Here is a 25699-nt window from a genome sequence, read left to right as displayed (position 1 = left end):
CCGCAAACTAGCCTGTCTACATGGGCCCCTGTCTTTCACAGAGTGCATCACAACAGGGAAGATGCTTGGTGATATGAAGACAACGACGAGATCATTTCACACTGACAAGTTCCGGGTCATGTTKATTAGGCACTAAACAGAAGAAAGCGGACTGAAACGTAAGGAATACCTGCACGTGTCCAATGAGAAATGCTCATTTTTTGTTTTCTGTTGTAAAATGTTTTGCGATGGTGTGCATGAATGAATATGACCCAGGTAAAGGGCTATTGATATCCCTGGATGGAGTGTGAGGTCTCTGTTTCGAGTTTCAATGTACCTCACAGTAATCAACACGATCTGCAGATTTCATGYGTGCCTATCATCTAGCCTAGCTGGCCCACTCAACCTTAGTACAAACGCCAAACAACCTCCCTGTCAATGCAGGCAGTAAATCAATGAGCAGTGTTGTGTTGTAGGGTATCACTTTCTCTGTGATGAGGGTAGATCAACAGTTGATCACAAAATGTGGCACTCGCTATGTGAGGTCAACTGCTAACAATGTCTAACACACTGCTCCCCTGACAGTGATTTATGATGCAGACTGATAACCATATMCATCATTGCTCTGGGACTGTGGGACAGACAGAGAACTCAGCCTGGCTGCCACATGTTCTCACAATGACAAGCTACGCAGCAGAAAATGATTATAAAGTCAATGATGCATATGTAAAAACACCCAAGAGGGTTCAAGGCTGTCTATATCTTGATATCTACTAGAATCTGAGAGGAATTGTAGAGTTCACAAAATAATGTTTTTTTATTTACACTGGATATTCTATTCTCTTTTATTATATTTTGTTTTATTATATTCTAACTGGCATAGATGGACCTAATGTACTTTGATTAGTTATCAGATAGATGTGTGGAAGTACTAGACAATCACTAGAAGTTATTATATTCTAACTTGCATGGACAGTGGCCACCTTCAGTTTTCAGTTTCATGGGGCAGGATAAAAGTAGAGTATGCTTTTTCTGCCACCTTGTGGTGAGATACACACGGGGTAGTGGCAGGTAGCCTAGCGTTTAAGTGCGTTGGGCCAGTAACTGAAAGGTCGCTGATTCYAATCTGCGAGCCGACTAGGCGAAAAATCTGCCGATGTGCCCTTGWGCAAGGCACTTACCCCGTAATTGCTCCTGTAAATCGCTCTGGGTAAGCGCGTCTCCTAAATGACAAACATGTAAATGTGGTGTCATAGATGGTATAGATTACTTAAACTCTGTGGTAATCAGCAAGTGAAGATTCCATATTTTAGATGTATACATGGGGTTCTGTGAATTTATTACATTACTACGTTTTAATTTGGACAAATGCGGTATGCAAATATATTTCCCACGCAATCGTACTGTCTTTGATAGAACGTTTCCGTCACTGAGGTATCATCAGAACGGTTCCCGTCGGCAAAATAATTATTCCCCTTTAAACAACCGCGCCAAATCTCGCGGGTTTCAGATGCTTAGCAACCAGCAGCTTGTGTCTTCATTACAGCCAATTAGAACATTCTATATGTAGTAGACGGACCAATCACATTGAAGGATTCAGGCACCAATTTGAAACCAGCGCAAGGAATCCCCTGCTTCCTTTCGTCGCTTGTGTTATCAACATAAAGCACGTTGTTTTGACCAGTAGTTAGCTAGCTAAAATTATCAATACGTTATCGGAGAGATATAGTCAGCATTTACGTTTGCTAACGATATTTCAAGAAAGAAGACGTCCAGAATAGTCGTTATTGCTCTTCGATAGATAGCTGCGTTAGCTACCTTGCATTGCAATCTGCATTTAGCTAGCTAGTTATATAACGTTCGCTACGACAAAATGCCATCTCGTGTTGAAGATTATGAGGTGTTGTATACCATAGGGTCAGGGTCTTACGGAAAATGTCAGAAAATACGGAGGAAATCTGATGCAAAGGTAAGTGTTACCGACGTTTAGTAAGGCGTTGTTCGACCAACGTTAGCTAGCTATGTTTGCTTTGCATGCTCTCATTGCACCTGTCAAGGTAACCAGAGCCAGTGCGTAACGTTTGCCTCGGGGGGATGCTCTTGAGACGAGACAAAAGGTGTCCCCTAAGTGGACAGACATTTTTTTTCAAATTTATTTTAGAAATAAAGCGGGGAACAACACCAGACCTCCCCACATCAGCAATACTAAAGCATTTGCCATGTTTGCCTACTACTGCGAGGAACTGTGTGGTTTTATGGTATGGCATGTGTTATATAACTAGCTATACATATGAACCACACTGCTAACATTTAGCTAAACCAGGATTTGACGTAAAACAAACAGGTAGTTAGCAAATATCCTACACTGTATGTTTATCTTTAAAATGTTTCCCAACATCAACAAGCTTTGGCCAATCAATACATGTTTAGTCCTGTTGTCTGGGTTTCGTCATAGATTCTAGTTTGGAAGGAGTTGGACTACGGCACAATGGCTGAGAGRGAGAAGCAGATGCTGGTGTCCGAGGTCAATCTCCTGCGTGAACTGAAGCATCCAAACATTGTGAGATATTATGACCGCATCATTGACCGGACCAACACCACACTGTACATCGTTATGGAGCACTGTGAAGGCGGTGACCTCTCCAGCCTCATCACCAGATGCATCAAAGAAAGGTGTGTGTGTGTGTGTTTTGTGCTGACCTTGGTTCCCTTGTCCAGCATGTGTCATGTATACACCTCTCTGATGGCCATCCCACTCTGACACCAGGTGGTGAACTGCGACAGTGCAACACCCTTTGTGGGTTTTGAATGTTTTATTTTATTTAACTAGGCAAGTCAGTTAAGAGCAAATTCTTATTTACAATGACGGCCTAGGAACAGTGGGTTTACTGCCTTGTTCAGGGGCAGAACGACAGATCCTTGATAACCTGCTCCAGAGCGCTCAGGGCCTCAAACTGGGTGAAAGGTTCACCTTCCACCAGAACAACGACCATAAGCACACAGCCAAGACAATGCTAGAGTGGCTTTGGGCACAAGTCTCCTGAATGTCGTTGAGTGGCCCGGACTTGAACCAAGCTTGTAGCATCATACCCAAGAAGACTCGTGGCTGTAATCGCTGCCAAAGGTGCTTCAACAAAGACTGAGTAAAGGGTCGGAATACTTATGTAAATGTGTTATTTCATTTATTTATATATTTGCAAAAATGTCAACCTGTTTGCGTTGTCATTATGGGGTATTGTATGTAGATTGATGAGGGGGGATAAAAACAATTTAATACATTTTAAAATAAGGCTGTAAAGTAACAATGTGGAATTCAAGGTCCGAATTCTTTCCGAATGCACTGTACACACACATATGCTACACACACATTCATGCTACGTACACATCACAACTGCTGCTACCAGACATTTATTATATTGCTCAGTTTATACACCCCCCCCCCCCCCCCCACCCCCGTGTGCACATTGGACTATAAATTGCGTGTTCCTGTATTATGCTAAAATGTTTACTCTATTGAGCCATTTACTTAATGTTCGGATTTTTATTATTTATTGTTGCATTGTTGAGAAGAAACCTACAAGAAAGCATTTCGTTAGACATCGTCCATGTGTATTTCTTACATGTGACTAATAAAACTTGTATGTTGTGTTCCTGGTGTCCAGGCGTTACTTGGAGGAGGAATTCATCATGCGAGTCATGGCACAGCTCACTCTTGCCCTGAAGGACTGCCATCGCCGGAGCAATGGTGGGGCCACAGTGCTGCACAGAGATCTTAAGCCCGCCAATATCTTCCTGGATGTCAAGCAGAATGTCAAGCTTGGCGACTTTGGTCTCGCACGTATCCTGAACCATGACACCAGTTTCGCTAAGACTTTCGTCGGGACCCCATACTACATGTCTCCTGTGAGTCCGTAGCAAAGGCAATCATATAATTGTGAATCCTATACTCCAAGTTGCTATTCATGTCATGAACAGGTAGCCCTGTGAACAACGGCCACCGTAGGGATAACTGCCGTTCGCCATCTGCGCCCTTTCAACAGCCTAGATTTACTGCGGTCTTTCGGAGAGGGGTTCTCAAACTCTTACAATGTTTTGATTATTGCTTGAACAGTCGGTGAGATTACATTTGATTGTGATCTTAGAATACCTATTTTGGATGCAGCAGTTCACTAGAACAGTGCTTCCAAACCCGGGTTACTAGGACGCCTGGGGGTACTTGGCTTATCTACAAGGGGTTGATGAGAAGATTCATGAGATCAAAGGCCTACTGATAAAATTCACGTGGGGGGGTTCTTCAGGGTTACTCCGGGCAGAGCAAAATGTATTTGATGGTATAGTAACCGAGAAAGGTTGGGAACCACTGAGCTAGAATGCTAATGCTCATTGATATAGGTTGTGACAAAGTTACAACCTACATTCCAAAGGGAATTTTAACTGATTTGAAGTGTTTTTAAGTATAATGCAGCTGATTGGCTACAATGACAAACATTATATTACGCAGGACATTCATACGTGCCTTACAATCCAATTTAGAATCAAAAAGTCGTGTGAAATGCACTCCTAAGCAACGTGTAAATAGAGGCCTTTTTTGCTGGCGGTCTGAGTACTTCCCTGTGTTTTCCCCCACGGTGGGGAAATTGTCAATACCGACTCCAACTATGATTATGGTTTAAAAGTAGATCTTTTTTTAATTATGATTTTAGAGAAATAATGAGCTTGTCTAATCAGTTTGTCAKTGTGTGGACACTTTCATATTTTACAGGAACAAATAAATCGCATGTCCTACAATGAGAAATCAGATATCTGGTCCTTGGGGTGCTTGTTGTACGAACTCTGTGCCTTATCGTGAGTTACCTTGCCTGTCATCTATATTCTTGCTCAATATCCCCCAGTCAATGCATTAGACGATATTGAAGTCTGACGCATGCATTTCTTCCATGTAGGCCACCTTTCACAGCTTATAACCAAAAAGAGCTGGCAGAGAAGATCCGAGAGGGAAAGTTTAGGAGAATCCCCTACCGGTATTCAGAGGAGCTGAATACACTCCTGTCCAGAATGCTCCATTTAAAGGTTTGGAACAACTTTCACAGCACTGATTATCTCCATATAAAGTTCAGGGCATCTTGTGAGCAACTGCTGCACTTCTGTTGAGATGATTGTTTGTCTGAATCACCAAGCATGTAATTTTGCTCGATATACAATTTCAACGTCAAGAGATTTGAATCCCTCACTCCCTTGTACTCAAACTACCAGTTTGCTTTGTCGATTTGACTGTTGTGCCGTGTTGCCAGGACTACCTGAGGCCCTCAGTTGAGTCCATTCTCCAGAGCAGCCTGTTGACGGACCTGGTCGCCGATGAGCAGAGGCGGGCGCATGCAAGACACCGGAGGAGGTCGGCTGATCCAGAGAAACCAAAGCCTGCAGAGTCTTCAACCGCCCCTACCATTGCAGGACTGAGGCTGAAGGAGCAGGTGCTGCGGCACAGGGAGAAGGCCCTGAAGGAGCGAGAGGAGAGGCTGGAGCGTGAGTGTCATTTGCCCTTATCAGGGTCGGGCTCAATTCTGTTTTTAGCTCAGCCAATTCAGGAAGTGAATGTCCATTTCAATTAATGTCCTGAATTGAAAATGTTTTCAACCCCAACCCTGGTCCCTATAATGTCCTAGTCACAGATGAGACCCTGTGGTGTTGGAACGTGCATGTTTTTTGGGGTCAGTCTTGTTGAAATGATTGGTTGTAAAGGAGGTCAATGTGTCACTGGCTATGCTACTGAGTATACACAGACTGAATTGTTTGTTACCTGAGGTATGTTTAATTTAAATCTGGTGAATGTGTTTCCATTCCTCCTACAGAGCGGGAGCAGGAGCTTTGTGTTCGCGAGAGACTATCAAATGAGAAGCTTGCCAGGTAAAACGGAGCTCTCTTGGATCACTTAATTTACTTGAAATGCAGCAAACTGCTGTTTGTCAGACTAAATTCTAAGGCTTTAATCCTCCTCCAAGCTGTGCTAATGCTACTTTTGCTTCCTGCTTTGGTGTTATAATCTCATTGCTTGCTATAAAACTGCAAGTGGGTATAATCCATTTTGACTTCCAACAATGTTTGCTTTTGGTTTTAGAGCGGAGAGTTTGTTGAAGAGCTACAACTTGGTGAAACAGCAGAAGGCCCTGCCACTGCTCTATTCCAATGAAATGGGTATGGGAGTCAAGCGAAGGCCTCTGGACCCCCTGAACATTGAGAAGAACTGAGCATTGTGTTCACTTCTCTAATTGGGGAATTTTTAGCATTTTACTGTATTTTTGTGTATTTATGATTTTTAACCTTGTGAATGTGTGTATATATATATATATATATATATATATATATATATATGTTTTTTTTACTGCAATAAAACCTGCAACAAACATGGGGTGGGAACCAGGAGGTAAATGAGGGGTACTTGTTTTGCTTTGTAATTGAAGTTCAATATAATATACAGTAGCCATGGGGTAACCATGTTTTTAAATGAAATAAAGGTGGGAAGCATATTTGATTTAGAGTTAAGTTATGAATTTTAACATTTCTGGGTAGTCTGAAAAATCCCAGAGGCATCCTACAAAGGAGGGTCTTTATCTGAGCTGTTTTTTGTAGAGTTCAATAAATAAAAAATATAACGCTTTGCCGTCTTGGCCCCTTAGATGAGGGAGAGGCGAACGTCTCACCTGGAAAGAAGGTCCATTTTGCCGGAGAAAGCAAAGAGAACCAGAGGCCAGATCAGAAGCAGAGTGTGAGCCAGGGGCTGAAGAAGAGGCTGCAGGCAGCCAACATGCGGGCCCAGGCCCTGGGGGAGGTGGAGAGGCTCTACCAGCTCAAGAGCTGGCAGATCCTAGGCATCCGCTAGCCCACAGAGAGTCTGCTGCCTAGGGCCTGACTAACAGTGTCATGTGGATGGATGAATATATGGTTGTCTGAGGTGTGTCCCTGAAGTAGCAGGTCTCTGCTTTAGTTTTCTTGACTAACATTAGTTTCAGAGCTATTGAAACCTAGCGGTCCATAGGGAAATTATGTAGCTTTAATTTATTTGTATCATGGTGATTGGTTTGTACTATGGTGAAATTGCCAAATATTGGATGCCAGATATCTCTGTTTATAGTGGTGTTTGTGTTTCTTCAACCTTGACATTTAAAATGTGTTGTTGATGCTCAGAATTTCACTCAAGTTCTGATTTGTGAATATGTGATTTATAACCACTATGTACATACTGTATTGTGGCATTAAAAATATATTTTACGGGCAATGTTTGTACGTTATCTGAAGATGTATAAATATGTGTACACTCCCGCATACACTTCTGTTCAGGAAATATGTCAATGTTTTGCAAATATGATTTTGGGATGGGTTGGCAAAAAACAAGCACTGTTGACCTTCAACAAATGTCTGTTTCAGGCAGGTCCACTTTCTGTATAACTGTCAACTGATTGACCTTTGTCCGTAATGCTTTATTGTTCCTTTGCCCTTGAATGGTCTCCTATTTATTTCAAGGTGGCGTCATGTACTTTATTTTGGTTGCATGATGGTTCAGTTCTTGGAAAATGTGTTTCTAATCTTCATTTACATGTTTTGTTTTCTAAACATAAGCAGTTTGCATAGAAGTTTGGCCATGAGAATGATGTGGGAACATAAGTAGTGAGTATCCTCTTGTGAACATTAAWGGCAGCTGTAATCAGTGATTACTGTTGCAGAATGTACACCTACATTATCTCTTCTAAATGAAAGGTTTATGTTGCATGTGTTGATCTCCATTCACACCAAGTAAAGAGTTTATCTGGTGATTGACTAGCTTCACTTGAAACAATGTAAATGGAAACATTTGCAGCCTGTTGATGTACTGTACATTTAGAGGTTTGTATTTAGAATCTCCCACATGATGTAATTTGTCCTTATCTTTTCTCTTCAAAGCACCTCCAACAAAGTGAATCATGTGAATGTGAGGGCCTAGCCCTAGATGCATTCAAAGTTGTTACATTTATTTAAGTATTGCCAGGACATTTTATCTCTCAAAGATGTTTGAACAGAAGGTGAAAAAATACACKATTTTTATTTATAACGATAGTCTAGTAGGCCAAGTCTTTTCAGTTTGTAGTAGTGCTGGACATGTAGTCTAACCTAATGTATTTTGGATTTATACTATTTTGTTACCACACAGAAATAAGATAAGGGGGCCGTGTGGAGATGCTACACACTATCCTAAAAATATGAGTCAGAATTTTGGATGACTTCGCAGCGCATTCCAAACGATGACGTTGAAACGTTTGCATTACGCAACGTGGCTACATAGCAACGCTGGGCRCCGCCCACGTGAAACGGTTGTAAAAATTGACCAACCAAATTGTACATTTATCTCTAACAACCAATAGCAAAATACCAGGGCTTTCCTCTAGTTATGTGTGGAAAGTGGAAACTTTAAGCAGCTCGGGTGCAAAGTTCCATGCTGCGTTCASATAATGTCGGAAATTCAGAATCTCKGATTTAAAATTAACATAAATTATTTGCGTAGAGCTTCCTATTGCTTGATTCTGATACTTCCCAAGTGGTTAAACTCGGTATAATTTTTCTACAACGAGCAAGCAAGTCGAACATTTCTGAGTTTCCGACAAGACGGGAACGTGGCATTACTTTCTGTTGAACTGTCAACTGATTGACCTTTGCCCTTGCTTTATTGTTCCTTTGCCCTTGAATTGTCTCCTGTTTTTCATCTCAAATTGGCATCATGTACATTATTTTGGTTGCATGATGAAGTTCAACTCTTGGTATGTATGTTTTTAAACTTAATTTACATGTTTTACATAATTAGTTTGCATATACATTTGGTCATGTAAATTATGTGGGAACATAACATGTAGTGAATGGTCTCTTGTAAACATTTAATGCAGATGTAATCAGAGTGATTACTGTTGCAGAATGTATATCTACATMATCTATTTTTCTACATGGAAAGTTTCTGTTGCATGCATTGATCTCCATGCACACCTCGTAAAGAGTTTATCTGGTGATTGACTGACTTGTTTCACTTCAAACAATGGAAAGGGAAACAAAATGTACAGCCCGGTGATGTACGTAGGCTACTGTGTATCTAAAGGGTTGTAGTTATCAGTATCTCCCACATGATGTCGTCGTTTATCCTTATATTTTCTCTTCATGTTGGAAAGGTTGAAAGATGTTTCGATAGTGGCTTTGGAGAAATCTGCAGGTAAAGCGCTTCCACCAAAGTGAATCCTGTGAATGTGTGAGGGCCCAGCCCTAGATGCATGGAAAGTTGTTTATTCTATTGAAGTATTGCCAGGACATTTAACCTCTCAAAAGTGTTTGAACAGATTGCGAAATAATACGTCTAGACCTATAGTCTAGTAGGACTAGTCTTCTTTTCAGTTGGGTGCTTGAAACGTAGTCTAACCTAATGTATTTCGAATGGATAAAATTTTGTTAACCACACAGAAATAAGACAGGGGGCCGTGTGCCGATGCTACACACCATCCTAAAAAATGATGAGTCAGAATGTTGGAGGAGTCCGCAACGTCTAAATGTTTGCATTAATCAACGTGGCTACATAGCAACGATGGGCTCCGTCCACGTGAAATGGTTGTATAAATTGACCAACCAAATTCTACTTTATCCCTAACAACCAATAGCAAAAGACCAGGGCGTGCCTCTTAGTCGCCTTATTCCGTGTGGAAACTTTACCGGCTCGGGTGCAAAGTTTCAGCCGTCTGCAAATCGGAGTCTACGGTCAACGTTTCTGGAATATGCCCTTGTCTTTGAATGTTCCCAATTGTCTGCTTTTGAGGAACCAACATCGGTCTTAGCTGTATCTGGAATTGGAGTCGGTTGTAATCGTATGACAATGACGAATTGTTAGCGACCGTATAAATATTTACAAGACGTGGTGGAATCGCATCATATGCCTATCGATTGGCTCGCATGTTGTAGCTAACGTTACAGCTAGTATACCGTAACATCGTGCATATCGTAAGCTAGCTAGCTAACTCAGTTAACGTTAACAAGTGATCAGCGTAGAGAAATGGCTTGTGAACCTAATCGTGTGCGGCTAGTATGCATGCTTTCATTGACTTTTGGCTTTTTTATCGTGGAGGTTGTCGTCAGTCGGATCACTGCATCTTTAGCAATGCTTTCGGACTCCTTRCATATGCTATCGGATGTCATAGCGCTGCTTGTGGCTTTGGTGGCCGTGCGCTTCGCTCAGAAAACACAATCGACAAATAAAAACACCTTCGGATGGATCCGGGCTGAGGTGATGGGGGCTCTGGTCAACGCAGTGTTCCTCACAGCTCTCTGTTTTACCATAATATTGGAGGCCGTCGAGCGATTCACCAACCCACATGAAATCGAGAAACCCCATGTAGTTATCGGTGTGGGGGCCGCCGGGCTCCTGGTCAACCTCCTCGGGCTGTGCTTGTTCCACGGACACGCAGGTGGTGGACACGGGCACTCCCACGGAGGAGGAGGCCATTCTCATGGAAATAAGAAAAACAAGAGGGGTAAACTATGCAAGTCAGAAAGACCGAATGGATCATCAGGAGAGGAGACCAACAACCTGGTAGGAAGCCACAACAGCCCCCCTAATGGCGTGAACACCGAGAGACGTAGACATGGTAAGTTATGTTAATCATTTGTCTATTACAGTAGCTAGCTATACTGTAACTACTGTACTTGGCTAGCTATGTGGTTTCATCYATTTAAAATAAGATATTTTATTGGGGAGTGGGGGCAGACGGAGCACACACTCACAATCTCACACAGACAGGGAATTTATTAAAATAACTGAAACTTCTGGGACTTTGCTGACTAAATAACGTAGGCTAGGCCTACTGAAGATGAAGCGATCTTTAGTCCAAACTAAGCCATCTCTGTGGTGTTCTTGTTAAGGGCAATTCCATGGTAACCGAATTGCCCRGAATGGAATTGCCCTGAGACTCACTTAAATATATGCAAAACAAAAACCATAGATTTTTTTGGAGAACCACGGATAATCGGCCGAGCCGATATCTGGTCGATTTGAACCTTTTGTAGTCTGTTCGCACTTCTCGATCATTGCAAAAATACTGCTATGCAAGCTGCCACTCACTGCCTGAGCCAGGAGCACTGCACAATGCCGAGGAATGTCCAGCAGGGTAAATCAGCAGCGTGCTAGCTCATTCTCCAACAGATAGGTGAAGTATTGAGAGAAATGGATGAGTTGACAGTGTCCTAAATCGAACTCCTGTTGCAAATATTAGTTTAGTTAATTTACCGATAATGGGGCTCATGTGGATTTGTTTAGAGATACGTCCTGACGTCTAAAATAAAATCCAGATCATGGAAATTGACAAAAAAMAATAGTTTCATAATCATCCCTGATCCCAAATCATGACGTTACGTGGACCGATTTTCATTGAATATATGTCCTTTTATATTCTCAAACTAAAGGCAGACATCTATGATGTCCTTCCATACAGGTGTGACATGCTGGAGTGATGCTTCTATGCAAATGTTGTTGATCAGTAGGCTAATATAAGTCCCAAATGGAAGTTTGAATATGCATTCACCTGTATTGTGAGTAGGCCTATGCCATCTTAATTTACCCAGTTTATCAAGAGATTTACCATTAAAATAAAATGTATCTTATGTAGTAGAATCGTAAAAACATTGTCAAATGTATTGTTTAAAATGAATGCGAATGTGGCTGTCTCTGGAATATTCTGTCATCAAAATCTAATSATATTGCAAATTGGCTCCAAATTAAGATTCAACGTTGTTTGCCMAAAGAATGGGGTGTCAGCTATGACATGACACCTTAGGTTAAAAAAAATATATATATATATTTTGGATATTGAAGTGGATTTACATCCAGTAACAGAGTTGCGGTAACAGAATTTGATCATGGGTCCCTGATCTGTACTACACAGAAATGCATAATTGTTGATATGAATGTCATTGTCATCATGGTGATGTATCATAAATAGGTACACAAATGTATAAACATGCAATATCCTCCTTTTTTATATTTAGGTATTATTCTACACACTGGCTATTATATTGAGCGCCATCATCAAACAAGATCAAATTTGGTTGGACAGGACCAAATCTGAACCAACCATAGACGTCTGTTTCACAAGAGTTGACATTAAAGCTCAGCACATAACAGTATAGTACAGTAAATTATAGTGTACTCTACTGTGTACTGTACTGAACTTTACTCTACTTTTCTTTACTGTACTTTACTCTTTGATGTATTGAATGTACTGTACCAATCATTGGGCCAAATGAAGGCCAGTCCAGGCGTCTATGGGCGTTGAAATTAAGGCCAGGGCGGACTGACCAAATTTCATCTGAACATAAGCCTAACGGTATGCCAGAGGAAGGGAGGACAGTACAGTCGACCCAATTGTGGTTTGTGACTACTATGATTTCCCATTGTAGCCAATACAATTTCAYAAAGTCTGTTACCGATTTGGTAACAATTGCYTTTTAATCACTTCATAATTCATAAACAAAATGTAATTTAACTAGTTGATAGGTCTACCTTGTTACTTCTGTGAAATGTCATTATCCTCCCACCATGAGTGGGAGAAATTAGAAAATATCTTGAAGATATGTGGGTTTTTGGCAATGGAATTTCAAGGCATGAGGTCAGGTTTCTTAAACTTACAAAAGGCTGAAAATTATCTTAAACTAAATGTGTGTTTATTAGTTGGCAGGGGTGTTTACTTAATTTTTTGGGTGTGTTTCTAATACCTTTTTTATCAAAGCCTATTCATACTTTTTAGGATGGAAAATGATTGTCAAAAAAAATATGTGCGTGTATATACAGTACCAGTCAAAAGTTTAACCACCTACTTATTCAAGGGTTTTTCTTTATTTGTACTATTTTCTACATTGTAGAATGATAGTGAAGACAAACTATGCAATAACACATGGAATCATGTAGTAACCAAGAAAGTGTCAAAACCTATTTTAGATTCTTCAAAGTAGCCATGCTTTGCCTTGATGACAGCTTTGCACACTCTTGGCATTCACTCAACCAGCATCATGAGGAATGCTTTTCCAACAGTCTTGAAGGAGTTCCCACATATGCTGAGCACTTGTTGGCTGCTTTTCCTTCACTCTGCAGTCCAACTCCTCCCAAACCATCTCAATTGGGTTGAGGTCGGGTGATTGTGGAGGCCAGGTCATTTAATGCAGCGCTCTCTCACTGTCCTTCTTGGTCAAATTGCCCTTACACAGGCTGGAGGTGTGTTTTGGGTCATTGTCCTGTTGAAAAACAAACGATAGTCCCACTAAGCTCAAACCAGATGGGATGGCGTGTCACTGCAGAATGCTGTGGTAGCCATGCTGGTTGAGTGTGCCTTGAATTCTAAATAAATCACCGTGTCACCATCACACCCCCTCCATGCTTCACGGTGGGAGCCACACATGTGGAGCTCATCTGTTCACCTACTCTGCGTCTCACAAAGACACAGAGATTGAAACCAAGAATCTCACATTTGGACTCGTCAGACCAAAGAAAGATTTCCACCGGTCTAATGTCCATTGCTCGTGTTTCTTGGCGCAAGCAAGTCTCTTATTATTGGTGTCCTTTAGTAGTAGTTTCTTTGCAGCAATTTGGCCATGACGGCCTGATTTTCAAGCAGTCTCCTCTGAACAGTTAATGTTGAGATGTGTCTGTTACTTGAACTCTGAAGCATTTATTTGGGCTGCGATCTTAGGTGCAGTTAACTCTAATGAACTTATCCTCTGCAGCAGAGCTAACTTTGGGTCTTCCTTTCCTGTGGCGGTCCTCATGAGAGWCAGTTTCATCATAGCGCTTAATTTTTGCAACTGCACTTGGCAAAACTTTAAAAGTTCTTGAAATGTTCCGGACTGACCTTCATGTCTTAAAGTAATGATGGACTGTTGTTTCTCTTTGCTTATTTGAGCTGTTCTTGCCATAATATGGACTTAGCCCTATTTGGTAAAAGACCATCTTCTGTATACCACCCCTACCTTGTCACAACACAACTGATTGGCTCAAACGCATTAAGAAGTTAAAKATTRATTTGTGGAATTTCTTTCCAAGGCACACCTGTTAATTGAAATGCATTCCAGGTGACTACCTCATGAAGCTGGTTGAGAGAATGCCAAGAGTGTGCAACACTGTCATCAAGGCAAAGGGGGGCTACTTTGATTTGTTTAACACTTTTTTTTCTTTCTTACTACATGATTCCATATGTGTTATTTCATAGTTTATGTTTTCACTATTATTCTACAATGTAAAGAACACTAAAAATAAAGAAAAACCCTTGAATGAGTAGGCGTGTCCAAACMTTTGACTGGTACTGTATATATGTGTGTCGTAATTTCTCAAAAATAGACTCTTAGCTTTCATTTGACACCCAATTTGACATGCTTATATGGACTTCACATGTTGGTCCTCATGGGTCCTTTTACATGGCAATGACCTTAAAACCCTTTGATATTTCTGCCTTTTGAGGAGAGACATTCAACACAACTGCCCTGTTGATCAAGATGCCAGTCTCACATGGTCTTGGCTGGGTTTCTTCTGTAGTATTGTAGATGGATCGATATCCACTACAATCTCAAACGTGTAACTGGGCTGATGTGTGTCTCCTGGCTTGGGCATCATCAGTATCATCTGTTGCCCTGTAAGCTGTAGGAGCCTTTTTACCAGACCAGTCAAAGACGCATGTGTTGGGAGCATCATAATGAAATCCAGCCCGTCGCTTTAAGTTTTGAACAGGAACCGGGACGGGGCTATTKAATTCATAAACTTCAGRGACTGGTATCAGCAGTGACTTGATACAGAACAATGTGGTCCATGACTGTGTCCATTCTGCACACCCATTTTGAAGTACCTTTAGCAGAGGCAATGAGAGTGCAAGACAGACCTTGTAACTCATTCATTATTTTCATCACTTTAGGAAACAATTTTTTTATGTCTTGTTATCAGGCAATAGCTGGATAAATATGACCTCTGAGGTTCTGCATCTGAGCTTGTCAGGGAAAGACCTAATGGTTCCTAAACCTGTGCCCCTTCATCCTCACTGTCACATAAGTTTGTTTTGAGTTGATCTTTGTTATCTGAAGAATCTAGCCCCCACTCAGCCTGCAGATGTCTTACATCAGGCGTGTCAAACTCATTCCACGGAGGGCCGAGTGTCTGCAGCTTTTGGGGTTTTCCTTTCAATTAAGACCTGYACAACCAGGTGAGGGGAGTTCCTTACTAATTAGTGACCTTAATTCATCWATCAAGTACAAGAGGTGGAGCAAACACCCGCAGACACTTGGCCCTCCGTGGAATGAGTTTGACATGTGTTTTACATGGTGGCGGACGAGTCATGACTTGTTACAAAACCAAACTGGTGGGAGTCCCGCCATCCTGATTTGGTCACTCCAATTGCATTGGGTAAATTAATGAATATTTGAACTGTTACACATTCAAATCGTGACCTTTTTATGAAGACACTTGATCTCTATTGGTGCTGCTACACCCATAACAGGAAGTTGTCTTCTTTCACAAAACCCATGTGTTTATAAGCCATTTTCTTTCTGTTTATACTTGTGTTAAATCACTGTCACATGCCTTCAGGGATTCATGTCRCCTATTGTTTTGTCATATTAACAAGATATCATGATTTAGACTTGGTGATCCTCCAGTTTCAGGTAAAACATTGTTTGACCATCTTGCTGGTACTAAGGGTTGGGTACTGAGAGCTGCKCTTGGCCTTGCTTCCTGTTGGTACAGAAAAGGGTAGAACCAGGAGACTGTCATTTCCCCCCAACCCTGGGCCTGTCAGGCTCTGCCAGTTTCAATAAATTGAGCCCATTTCTCCGTGCACTGGTCGCTGCCACCCGGCCATCCATACATCATCGAAGGCAGTGACCGACACCCAGACTATTTAGCCCCATGAATTTCCCCTACGTCGCTGTGTGCCAAGCCAGAGGCTATTAGCCTAGCACTGGTTCTGGTGCCATTGGCCATTATGTAACTGTATGAGCTGTAGTGTCGTGCTAGGCCGTCTCACTTGTCTGCAGACACCATTTGAATATCCTCGAGGTGTTAAGCAGGGGAGTCYGTTGTGGTTGGTTAATATACTGGCTTCCACCACCACACTGGTTGTAGTTCATGTCTAGAACTGGAGGCCTGCCTCAGGTGATGTCTRATGGCCTATTTTCTTTCCCACGTCAAAGTAAATGGGTTTCATGTCTAACACGACTTAGCTTCCTATGAAGGTGTTTATCACCTGGGGCAGCCATAACTTACGGTACCTCAACCATGTCCTCCAAAAACCCTGACGCAGTCATCAATCATTATGCTTTGTTTGGGTCACTAGTTGGACCAGTCAGCTGATAAATTGCAGCGGGACTCGTGAGTCATTCACGATTTATGTATTAGTCATTCCTCGTCTTTGAAAAAAATCTCWATTTTCTTTTCTCCATCCCTTGGAAGAGTGCCCCCCCACCATTTTCTCTGACATTCTTCCTTCCGTCCTCTCAAATATGTGGGCTCTGTTTTAAATGCTGTAAAAATGCATCCTTCCTACCTATCTGAATTGCCTGTCATTGGGGATAGTGGTCACTGCTTTCACCTATCTAATCACTTATAGGTCGATGCTTATCTCAAGGAAGGAAGGATGAATTTGTGACAGGGCTGTGCTTTTGCCTCCCTTGTACTTCTTTAACRCCTCGTCTCTGTCTTCTTCCTTCAGAGATTYTTTGTAACGACAGTGAGATGCAGATGAACGGCAGCGCTCCCTACGAGGAGCTGGACTACAGCCACGACGAGGCCTCGCTCAACATGCGCGGCGTCTTCCTACATGTGCTGGGCGATGCCCTGGGCTCTGTCATCGTYGTGGTCAACGCCCTCATCTTCACCTTCGTATGGCGGCCATGCCCCCCCGGCGAGACCTGCTTCAACCCATGCATCGACAGCCACTCCACRGAGGGCAACAGTTCTAGCTTTCAACGGACCATGGTGGGACCGTGCTGGGTGCTGTACCTGGACCCCACGCTGTGCATCATCATGGTGGGTATCCTGCTCTACACCACCTACCCACTGCTCAAGGAGTCTGCACTGATCCTCCTGCAGACGGTGCCCAAGCAGATCGACATGCACCGCCTCAACGAGCGGCTGCTCTTGCTGGACGGCGTGCTGGCCATCCACGAACTGCACATCTGGCAGCTGGCGGGCTCACGCATCATCGCCACGGCGCACATAAAGTGTCACGACCCCACGTCCTACATGGACGTGGCCAAGCGCATCAAGGACTTCTTCCACGACGAGGGCATCCARGCCACCACCATCCAGCCCGAGTTCGTTACCATCAACTCCGAGTCAAGTGCGTCCCTCTGCGAGCTCTCCTGCCGGACGCAGTGCGCACCTAAGCTGTGTTGTGGCGCTGCTGACAAGCTGGGCGTGGCTGGTGCTGGTCCGGTGGGCACGGAGAAGATCCTGAGCGGTGAGGGGAATGCGCTGGCAGCCTCGGCCATAGATGTAATCAACGAGACCCTAGAGGGAGCAGCAGGACCCGAAGCTGCAGTCCTGGAGCAGGCGGCCACTGCAATTGTCCAGGTGGTTCCTCAGCCGGAGCCCGAGGTCGTCATCACCCGAGAGGTGGAGTCTTCTCTGTGAGAGAGACCAGACCAGACCAGACCAGACGGTCAGAGGAGGTTTTTTTTTTTAAGTGCGGGCTAAACTTGCCAACGGGTTGTCGTTTGTACAGCGCTCTCGGTTTCTGGAGACGGGTTGTCGTTTGTACAGCGCTCTCGGTTTCTGGAGACGGGTTGTCGTTTGTACAGCGCTCTCGGTTTTGGAGACGGTTGTCGTTTGTACAGCGCTTCTGCGGTTTCTGGAGACGGGTTTGTCGTTTGTAAGCGCTCTCGTTTCTGGAGACGGGTTGTCGTTTGTACAGCGCTCTCGGTTTCTGGAGACGGGTTGTCGTTTGTACAGCGCTCTCGGTTTCTGAGACGGGTTGTCGTTGTACAAGCGCTCTCGGTTTCTGGAGACGGGTTGAAAAATGGCTCCACCGCCGCGGTCTGGTTTGATGACACCCTCTGTTCTGAGCCCCTAACCCTCCCACTGCCCCCCCCTCCACAACCTACCCCTCGCCACCTTTACCTCCTCACCTCTGACCCCCTCACCCCTGACCCACTCTGAGTGTCACAGAGAGCAGCACATTGATGATACTTGTGACTTCACCTCTCACCCAGGCTGGGGTTCGGCCTGGTCTGGCCTGCTGCATGTGTGGCCTACCCCTCGTTAGTACCATGTTGTGATGTGTGTCGTCCTYTCCCTCCATGGTGTCTCTGTGCCAAAGCTTCTCAATGCAGGGCAGAAAGGACAAGGGGAGACTCCAACAAGGACAAAGAGCAAATACGACATATGCAAGGCAACGCACACCTGTCTACCCCGCAGGTTTTTTAAATCGATCTCTGAACCTTTCATTTATGTATTATTACATTTCTGTTGGATAGGCTTTGAACATCTCTATTTTATTAGCCTCGGGCGCCCAATGGAAAATGATTATATTACAACAAAAATATTTATGTATTTAAGTTTAGTAATGATCTATTTCTCTCTGTCAATGCTTTCATAATATTTAGTTTGGATGATGGATTACATTTTTTGTAATTGTTCTGCCACTTGAATATTTGACAAACCYTCTATGCTGTAGACTTGTTTTTGAAATTGTGCATTTTACTTTTAATTATGACTTTTTTTCTGGCCTTGACTCTGTTTTAATGGTTGTTGTGAGTTGAATGCAGATGCTGTGTAAAAAATGTAAAAAACCTCAAACCTCGCCTTTATTTCAAACTGAGTTTAAATGGCACTGAGTACAGTTGAAATAAGTCCTGTAGGTTAGCCTATCTTGTATTGGCAAACTTCGACAAACATCAAATCGGCCTTGCAAGCCTGTGCGTCTCACTGAAATAAAATGTGTACTACAAAATGTCAACAACTATATTGTTTTAAATCTATGCTGGAGGACATTCAGATGGGTTGTTGAAATTCATACTAATATTCCTCATGAATGTGTTGAGGAAGGGACCTAGTCAAAATCCATGCTGAACGTTTTTAGTTTCTAGTCCTTCTGCTGCAACTTTGCATGACCAAACTGAAGTGTTATTTGAATCACAGAGCTTCAAAACAAGCCAACAGTGCTGCAAAAAAGTAGCCTACTTCCTTGTTTTCTCGGATGGCAAGAATAACTTGGGCCTAAGCTTTTCCTTTCTTTGTAGTGAATGGGTTTGTTAGGCTTCATGTGCCGATTTTACAGTAATCTTAGTGGCCTTTTTAATAGAAGGAAATCTGATCATTCCTCATCCAGTATCATTTATCATCACAAAGATATCATTTTATATGATGATTCAAGGATGCATTTCAGATATCCYCTCAAAGTAAATGTGTATGCAGTATAGAAGCATTGTATTGGGAAATGTATTTTGACACGTTTCTTTGTTTTGAAAATGTCTGGTTACTATTATTCGGTATCTTTGAGACTCAATCTCTCTGTGCAAAATTGAGTTGTCGTTTTTTGGATTTTAGATGTGTTTTTGATATATTACAGTACCTGTCAATGTGTCATTGTGAAAATTAAACATGCTTGTTTGGTACAGTTAAGCTGTTCTGTGTTTGTCTAGTTACATACTGTTTCTTTGGACATTAGGTCTACACTTAAGTCACACACACAGTTAATATCTGCAATGATACTGATCCAGTAGACTGGTCTAGWAGTAAGACTATTAAAGCCACTTGAAGGCCTTAGAAAATACATGTAACCGTACTGCTTCTCAGCCATTTCAAATGGCTTCTTCCACAATACATCTACATTGAARGTGAATCTACAGTACGTTTGAAAGGGAATCTACAGTGGGAACAAACGTCATTAGTGACTGYGAATTAGCGTCCATCTCCAGGCAGGGCAGTATGCCATATTAGCCCCTGGCCTAGCTCTGTAGCCCAGTGAACAGCCCTGAGGCAGARGGCCTTATGTAAGCGGCCCTGGGGGAGCATTCCACAAAGCCAAACGGCTCTAGTAGTCTATACAGCATTCCAGCGTCCTGCTGCCTCTGCCCACATTTACCTGGCCTGGTTAAACCAGACAACACCGCACTCKCCATTGTTTCACTTTATTTACATTTGAGTCCCAGGCTGCTACCCATAGTGATTGGAAAATGTGGCCAAATGGTTCAGGGAGGTGGGGGTCGGCATGTGGTAGGTCTCTATTGTCTGGGTTTATTCAAGTTTTTTTTCTGTAACACCATTTAGAATGGGGTTTTGTATGCATTGAAATAGTCTCTAGAAAGAATAAAGCTGATCAGGTGGCAATTTGACAGAAGCCATTGTCGGAACATTAACTTGAATTGGGATGCATGTTCTATAGATACAATTATAGCAATAGTATGTTCCCTCTGGCCATCAACCATAGCTGAAAGCTTACATAACATTTTCGTTATATTTTTTTCTTTAACTAAGTCAGTTAAGAACAAATTCTTATTTACAAGGACGGCCTACCCTGGCCAAACCCAGACAATGTGCGCTATGGGACTCCCAATCACGACCGGATGTGATACGAACAAGGGTCTGTAGTGACACCTCTAGCACAGAGATGCAGTGCATTAGACCACTGTGCCACTCGGGAGCCCTAGTGCTGATGACTTGCTGGTTTAATCTGTCCAGACACCTTTCTGAGGATGTTTCCCTGATCTGATTTTAATAGATATAGTTTCCTGTTGACTACCTATTCGTTTAGCCTTTGTTGCGTACATTGATGATGTAGCCTGTGCTTACAAATGTGTTGGCTAGGAGGAATCACTTCAGCTAGACCTTTTTAACCTGTGAGCTTTGGTCCACCTGCTCTAGCCTTTTTTAGAGAGCATTCAATTCAGCCCTGTGTCCCCCCCTCAACCATCCCCAAACCCCCTTTTCCAACAACCCTCACTCCACCCACCCATCACACAACCTGGCTGGACACAAGTGAACAAAGCCAGTGAGACAGATGGTCTGGTCCTCCACGGACATAATGACCAGTCCTACCATCCTTCCCCCATAGACCGCTGGGTGGAGCAACCCAGTGCTGCAGTGAGGCTCTGTGAGGCAGAACCCAGTGGTCAGTCAGTGAGGCTCTGTGGAGGCAGAACCCAGTGGTCAGTCAGTGAGGCTCTGTGAGGCAGAACCCAGTGGTCAGTCAGGCCAGTGAGGCAGAACCCAGTGGTCAGTCAGTGAGGCCCTAGGAGGCAGAACCCAGTGGTCAGTCAGTGAGGCTCTGTGAGGCAGAACCCAGTGATCAGTCAGTGAGGCAGAACCCAGTCGTCAGTCAGTGAGGCAGAACCCAGTGGTCAGTCAGTGAGGCTCTGTGAGGCAGAAACCAGTGGTCAGTCAGTGAGGCTCTGTGAGGCAGAACCCAGTGGGTCCAGTCAGTGGAGGCCCTGTGAGGCAGAACCCAGTGGTCAGTCAGTGAGGCCCTGTGAGGCAGAACCCAGTGGTCAGTCGTGAGGCAGAACCCAGTGGTAGTCAGTGAGGCTCTGTGAGGCAGAACCCAGTGGTCAGTCAGTGAGGCAGAACCCAGTGGTCCAGTCAGTGAGGCTCAGTGAGGCAGAACCCAGTGGTCAGTCAGTGAGGCTCAGTGAGGCAGAACCCAGTGGTCAGTCCAGTGAGGCCAGTGAGGCAGAACCCAGTGGCAGTCAGTGAGGCTCAGTGAGAGAACCCAGTGGTCAGTCAGTGAGGCTCTGTGAGGCAAGAACCAGTGTCAGTCGAGGCCCAGTGAGGGCAGAACCCAGTGTCAGTCCAACGTGAGGCTCAGTGAGGCAGAACCCAGTTGGTCAGTCGAGGCCCAGTGAGGCAGAACCCAGTTGGTCAGTCAGTGAGGCTCTGTGAGGCAGAACCCAGTGGTCAGTCAGTGAGAGCTCTGTGAGCAGAACCCAGTGGTCAGTCGAGCCGTGAGGCAGAACCCAGTGGTCAGTCCGTGAGGCAGAACCCAGTGGTCAGTCAGTGAGGCAGAACCCAGTGGTCAGTCAGTGAGGCTCAGTGAGGCAGAACCCAGTAGTCAGTCAGTGAGGCTCTGTGAGGCAGAACCCAGTGGTCAGTCAGTGAGGCCCTGTGAGGCAGAACCCAGTGGTCAGTCAGTGCAGCTGTGAGGCCCTGGGTCTCCACTGTTGTTCCAGAGAGCTAGCTGCCATCGCTGTCCCCTAACCTCTAACCCTCCTCCCACAGAGTACAGATGACCTCTACAGTTTGGTTCAATGGGCTTGGCACACTCCGACTTTAAGGGGAAGAGATGGTTAAATGGTTACATAATACACTGCTGACAGGCCAGTTTCACGTCTGCTTTCTCCACAGAAAAACAAAATAATAAAGGTACCAAAACTACCAAGTTGAGATCATTGAAAGTTGGTTCTGAATCAGAAGTTTTTTCAAGGCACATCAGATCACACAGACAACCCTGAATGTGGCCCTACCAGTAAGAACACCCATCATTTCCTATAAATAGATTAAGTAACCAAAATCGAACTATTAGTAATTAATTACTCTACATTTGTAATAATAATGTCCACAATGTCCACAGGATGAACCATTGAGAGTGCCCTAGAGAATGTCAGTGATATTGCAAAGCTAGTAAGAATAGTCTGTAATGGGAATGATCTAGGCAAGGGGGATATAGACTGAGAGATAGGCCTAGTGGGGAACTACATATTTTTATTGAACTAGTCAGTTAAGAARAAATTCTTATTTACAATGACAGCCTAACCCAGACACCCCTGGTCCAATTGTGTGCCTCCCTATGGGACTCCCAATCATAGCCATTTGTGATACAGCCTGGAATCGAACCAGGGTCTGTAGTGATGCCTCTAGCACTGAGATACAGTGCCTTAGACCGCTGTACCACTCGGGAGCACTATAGGAGGGTCAACACCAAAGGATTAGAAAGAGAAAATAACTGCCAAAATGGATTGTACCATAATGCCCCACCCCTCCCCCACAACACTTCCCACAGCCCCTTCCTCGAAGTCGAATCACATGACAACTGTGTAGGTTCTGTCCCAAATYGCACTCTATTCCCTATGTAGTGCACTACTTTTGACCAGGGCCCCTAGTTGTGCACTATATATGGAATAGTGTGCCATTTGGGACACAGTCCTACTGAGAAAAGAGCTGTCCCATCCCTGGGAGATTAGGGAATGTTGGAATGTTACATGTCAGATGATGATGATGATGATGCTCACCCAGGAACGAAGGCTCACATGGTGGCCAACAGTGACACAACACCAAGTTGACACTCTTAGCTCAAAACTCTCTCTGCTGAAATTTATTTATTCTGTCACTCACGTTTGATGTTTTGTCTCACTTTTTGAGATAAAATGTTTTGGGTAGTTACAATAAAATGGAATAAACTCCAACACACTGGAGAGCTTAGATTCTCCACAAAACATGTAATGTTCTCTATGCACCTGGAAATACGATATGTGTGCAAGCAATACTTTCTTGTGACAGACCCACACAGTTCATTCAATGCAAATCATTTGATTTTACTCAAGGTAMGTCTCTTCTACTGCTTCACAGAACAGACACCATTTTGTGTGCTGGAAGGAGAGAAGAAACGAGGGGGAGAAAAGTAAAGGAAGGAATGGGTTAATCTCRCCCCAGGGCGGAGTATACTGTATGCCTCATGCCTCACTCAGCATTTTCTCAGACTTTGATCATAGTTGAGTTGAGTGGGTTCAACCTGCAATAATGAACGCCTCACTGATAAACCAACTGCCAACYACATCAACATGACCCAGGTGTAATACTCACCCTCTTTATTGTGTAATCAATAGATAAAGCATTTAGCACAACACCTTAAACTAACATCTCATGGCTCTAGATCAATTGGCCCATGTGAAAGACATGCACGGTTATCAACTACTTATACACATGTTGATGTTGTTGTTATAATAACTGTGTGTGTGCTGTTATATCTTCAGTTGACTTGAGTTCTGGCCCTTCAACTAGCATGATCAAAAGTAGAGTCAACACTTGTTGGCAGTGTTGGGGAAGCTACTCTGAAAACATAYTTTACCAAACTACCAATTACTTCACACTGGAAGAAGTTAAGCTACACTAAAGCTATCCTAAAGAAACATATCGTTTACTTCACTAAAGTTACTATGAAAAAGTAGTTCACTACATCCAAACTACTTTGAAAAATTATCCTATGTAAATCTGAAATGTCATAGACAACAAATTGCAACATATCACTCTGGAGTATGTGATGATGGCGCCGGGGGGGATGCTTGCCGTCTTATTGGCTCTTAACCAACCATGCTATTTTGTTTGTTTTTTTGCGTTGTTCGTAACTTGTTTTGTACATAATGTTGCTGCTACTGTCTCTTATGACCGAAAAGAGGTTCTGGACATCAGAACTATGATTATTCACCTCAGATTAGACAAAGAGTTTTTCTTTATTGAGTCGGACGGGATGGATATACTACAGACACCCGACCAGGCCCAGATCCCCGTCATTCGCTGGAGAAGGAAACAGAGATTTCGCGGAAAAAGATCAGGGTGCCTTATGAGGAACAGGGGACAATTTGCCTTTGCCTTCTGTCATGCTAGCTAACGTTCAGTTGCTGGAAAATAAATGGGACGAACTGAAAGCATATTTAAACTACCAACGGGACATTAAAAACTGTAATATCTTATGTTTCACKGAGTCGTGGCTGAACGACGACATTAAGAACATACAGTTGACGGGTTATAAACTCTATAGAACAGCAGCCTCTGGTAAGAAACGGGGCGGGGCCTATGCTTAAATGTAAACAACAGCCGGTGCACGATATCTAAGGAAGTCTCAAGGTTTTGGTTGCCTGAGGTAGAGTATCTCATGATAAGCTATAGACCACACTATCTACCTAGAGAGTTTTCAGCTGTATTTTTCGTAGCTGTCTACATACCACCACAGACCGATGCTGGTACTAAAATCGCACTCAATGAGCTGTATACCGCCATAAGCAAACAGGAAAATGCTCATCCAGAGGCGGTGCTCATAGTGGCCAGGGACTTTAATGCAGGGAAACTTAAAATCAGTTTTACCTCATTTCTATCAGCATGTTAAATGTGCAACCAGAGGGAAAACAAATTCTAGACCACCTTTACTCCACAGAGACAGGTACAAAGCTCTCCCTCGCCCTCCATTTGGCAACTCTGACCATAATTCTATCCACCTGATTCCTGCTTACAAGCAAAAATGAAAGCAGGAAGCACCAGTGACTCGGTCTATAAAAAAGTGGTCAGATGAAGCAGATGCTAAACCACAGGACTGTTTGCTAGCACAGACTGGAATATGTTCTGGGATTCTTCTGATGGCACTGAAGAGTACACCACCTCAGTCACTGGCTTTATCAATAAGTGCCTCGAGGACGTCGTCCCCACAGTGACTGTARGTACATACCCCAACCAGAAGCCATAGATTACAGGCAACATTAGCACTAAGCTAAAGGGTAGAGCTGCCGCTTTCAAGGAGCGGGACTCTAACCCGGAAGCTTATAAGAAATCTCGCTATGCCCTCCGACAAACCATCAAACAGGCAAAGCGTCAATACAGGACTAAGATCAAATCGTACTACACCGYCTCCGACGCTCATTGGGTGTGGCAGGGCTTGCAAACTATTACAGACTACAAAGGGAAGCACAGCTGAGAGCTGCCCAGTGA

The 25699-nt window shown here is 43.5% G+C and overlaps 2 protein-coding genes across 2 annotated transcripts; both read left to right on the top strand.

The window, feature by feature from the left end:
* Window positions 1–1622: 1622 nt before the first annotated feature.
* nek2 (NIMA-related kinase 2) lies at window positions 1623–7252 on the top strand. The gene is made up of 9 exons (XM_023974490.2): window positions 1623–1948; window positions 2435–2652; window positions 3642–3882; window positions 4742–4824; window positions 4923–5049; window positions 5271–5502; window positions 5829–5883; window positions 6095–6171; window positions 6654–7252. Exons 1-9 carry the CDS (start codon window positions 1853–1855, stop codon window positions 6854–6856), a joined length of 1332 nt encoding a protein of 443 aa, XP_023830258.1. The 5' UTR covers window positions 1623–1852; the 3' UTR covers window positions 6857–7252.
* A 2408-nt stretch (window positions 7253–9660) lies between these two features.
* slc30a1a (solute carrier family 30 member 1a) lies at window positions 9661–17796 on the top strand. Its single transcript, XM_023974007.2, has 2 exons — window positions 9661–10625; window positions 16719–17796. Exons 1-2 carry the CDS (start codon window positions 10034–10036, stop codon window positions 17639–17641), a joined length of 1515 nt encoding a protein of 504 aa, XP_023829775.1. The 5' UTR covers window positions 9661–10033; the 3' UTR covers window positions 17642–17796.
* Window positions 17797–25699: the final 7903 nt, after the last annotated feature.

This window comes from Salvelinus sp. IW2-2015, linkage group LG28 (genome assembly GCF_002910315.2).
Source record: "Salvelinus sp. IW2-2015 linkage group LG28, ASM291031v2, whole genome shotgun sequence".
Lineage (NCBI taxonomy): Eukaryota > Metazoa > Chordata > Actinopteri > Salmoniformes > Salmonidae > Salvelinus > Salvelinus sp. IW2-2015.
The sequence above is the reverse complement of the archived record's forward strand: the minus strand, read 5'-3'. Positions and strand labels throughout refer to the sequence as shown.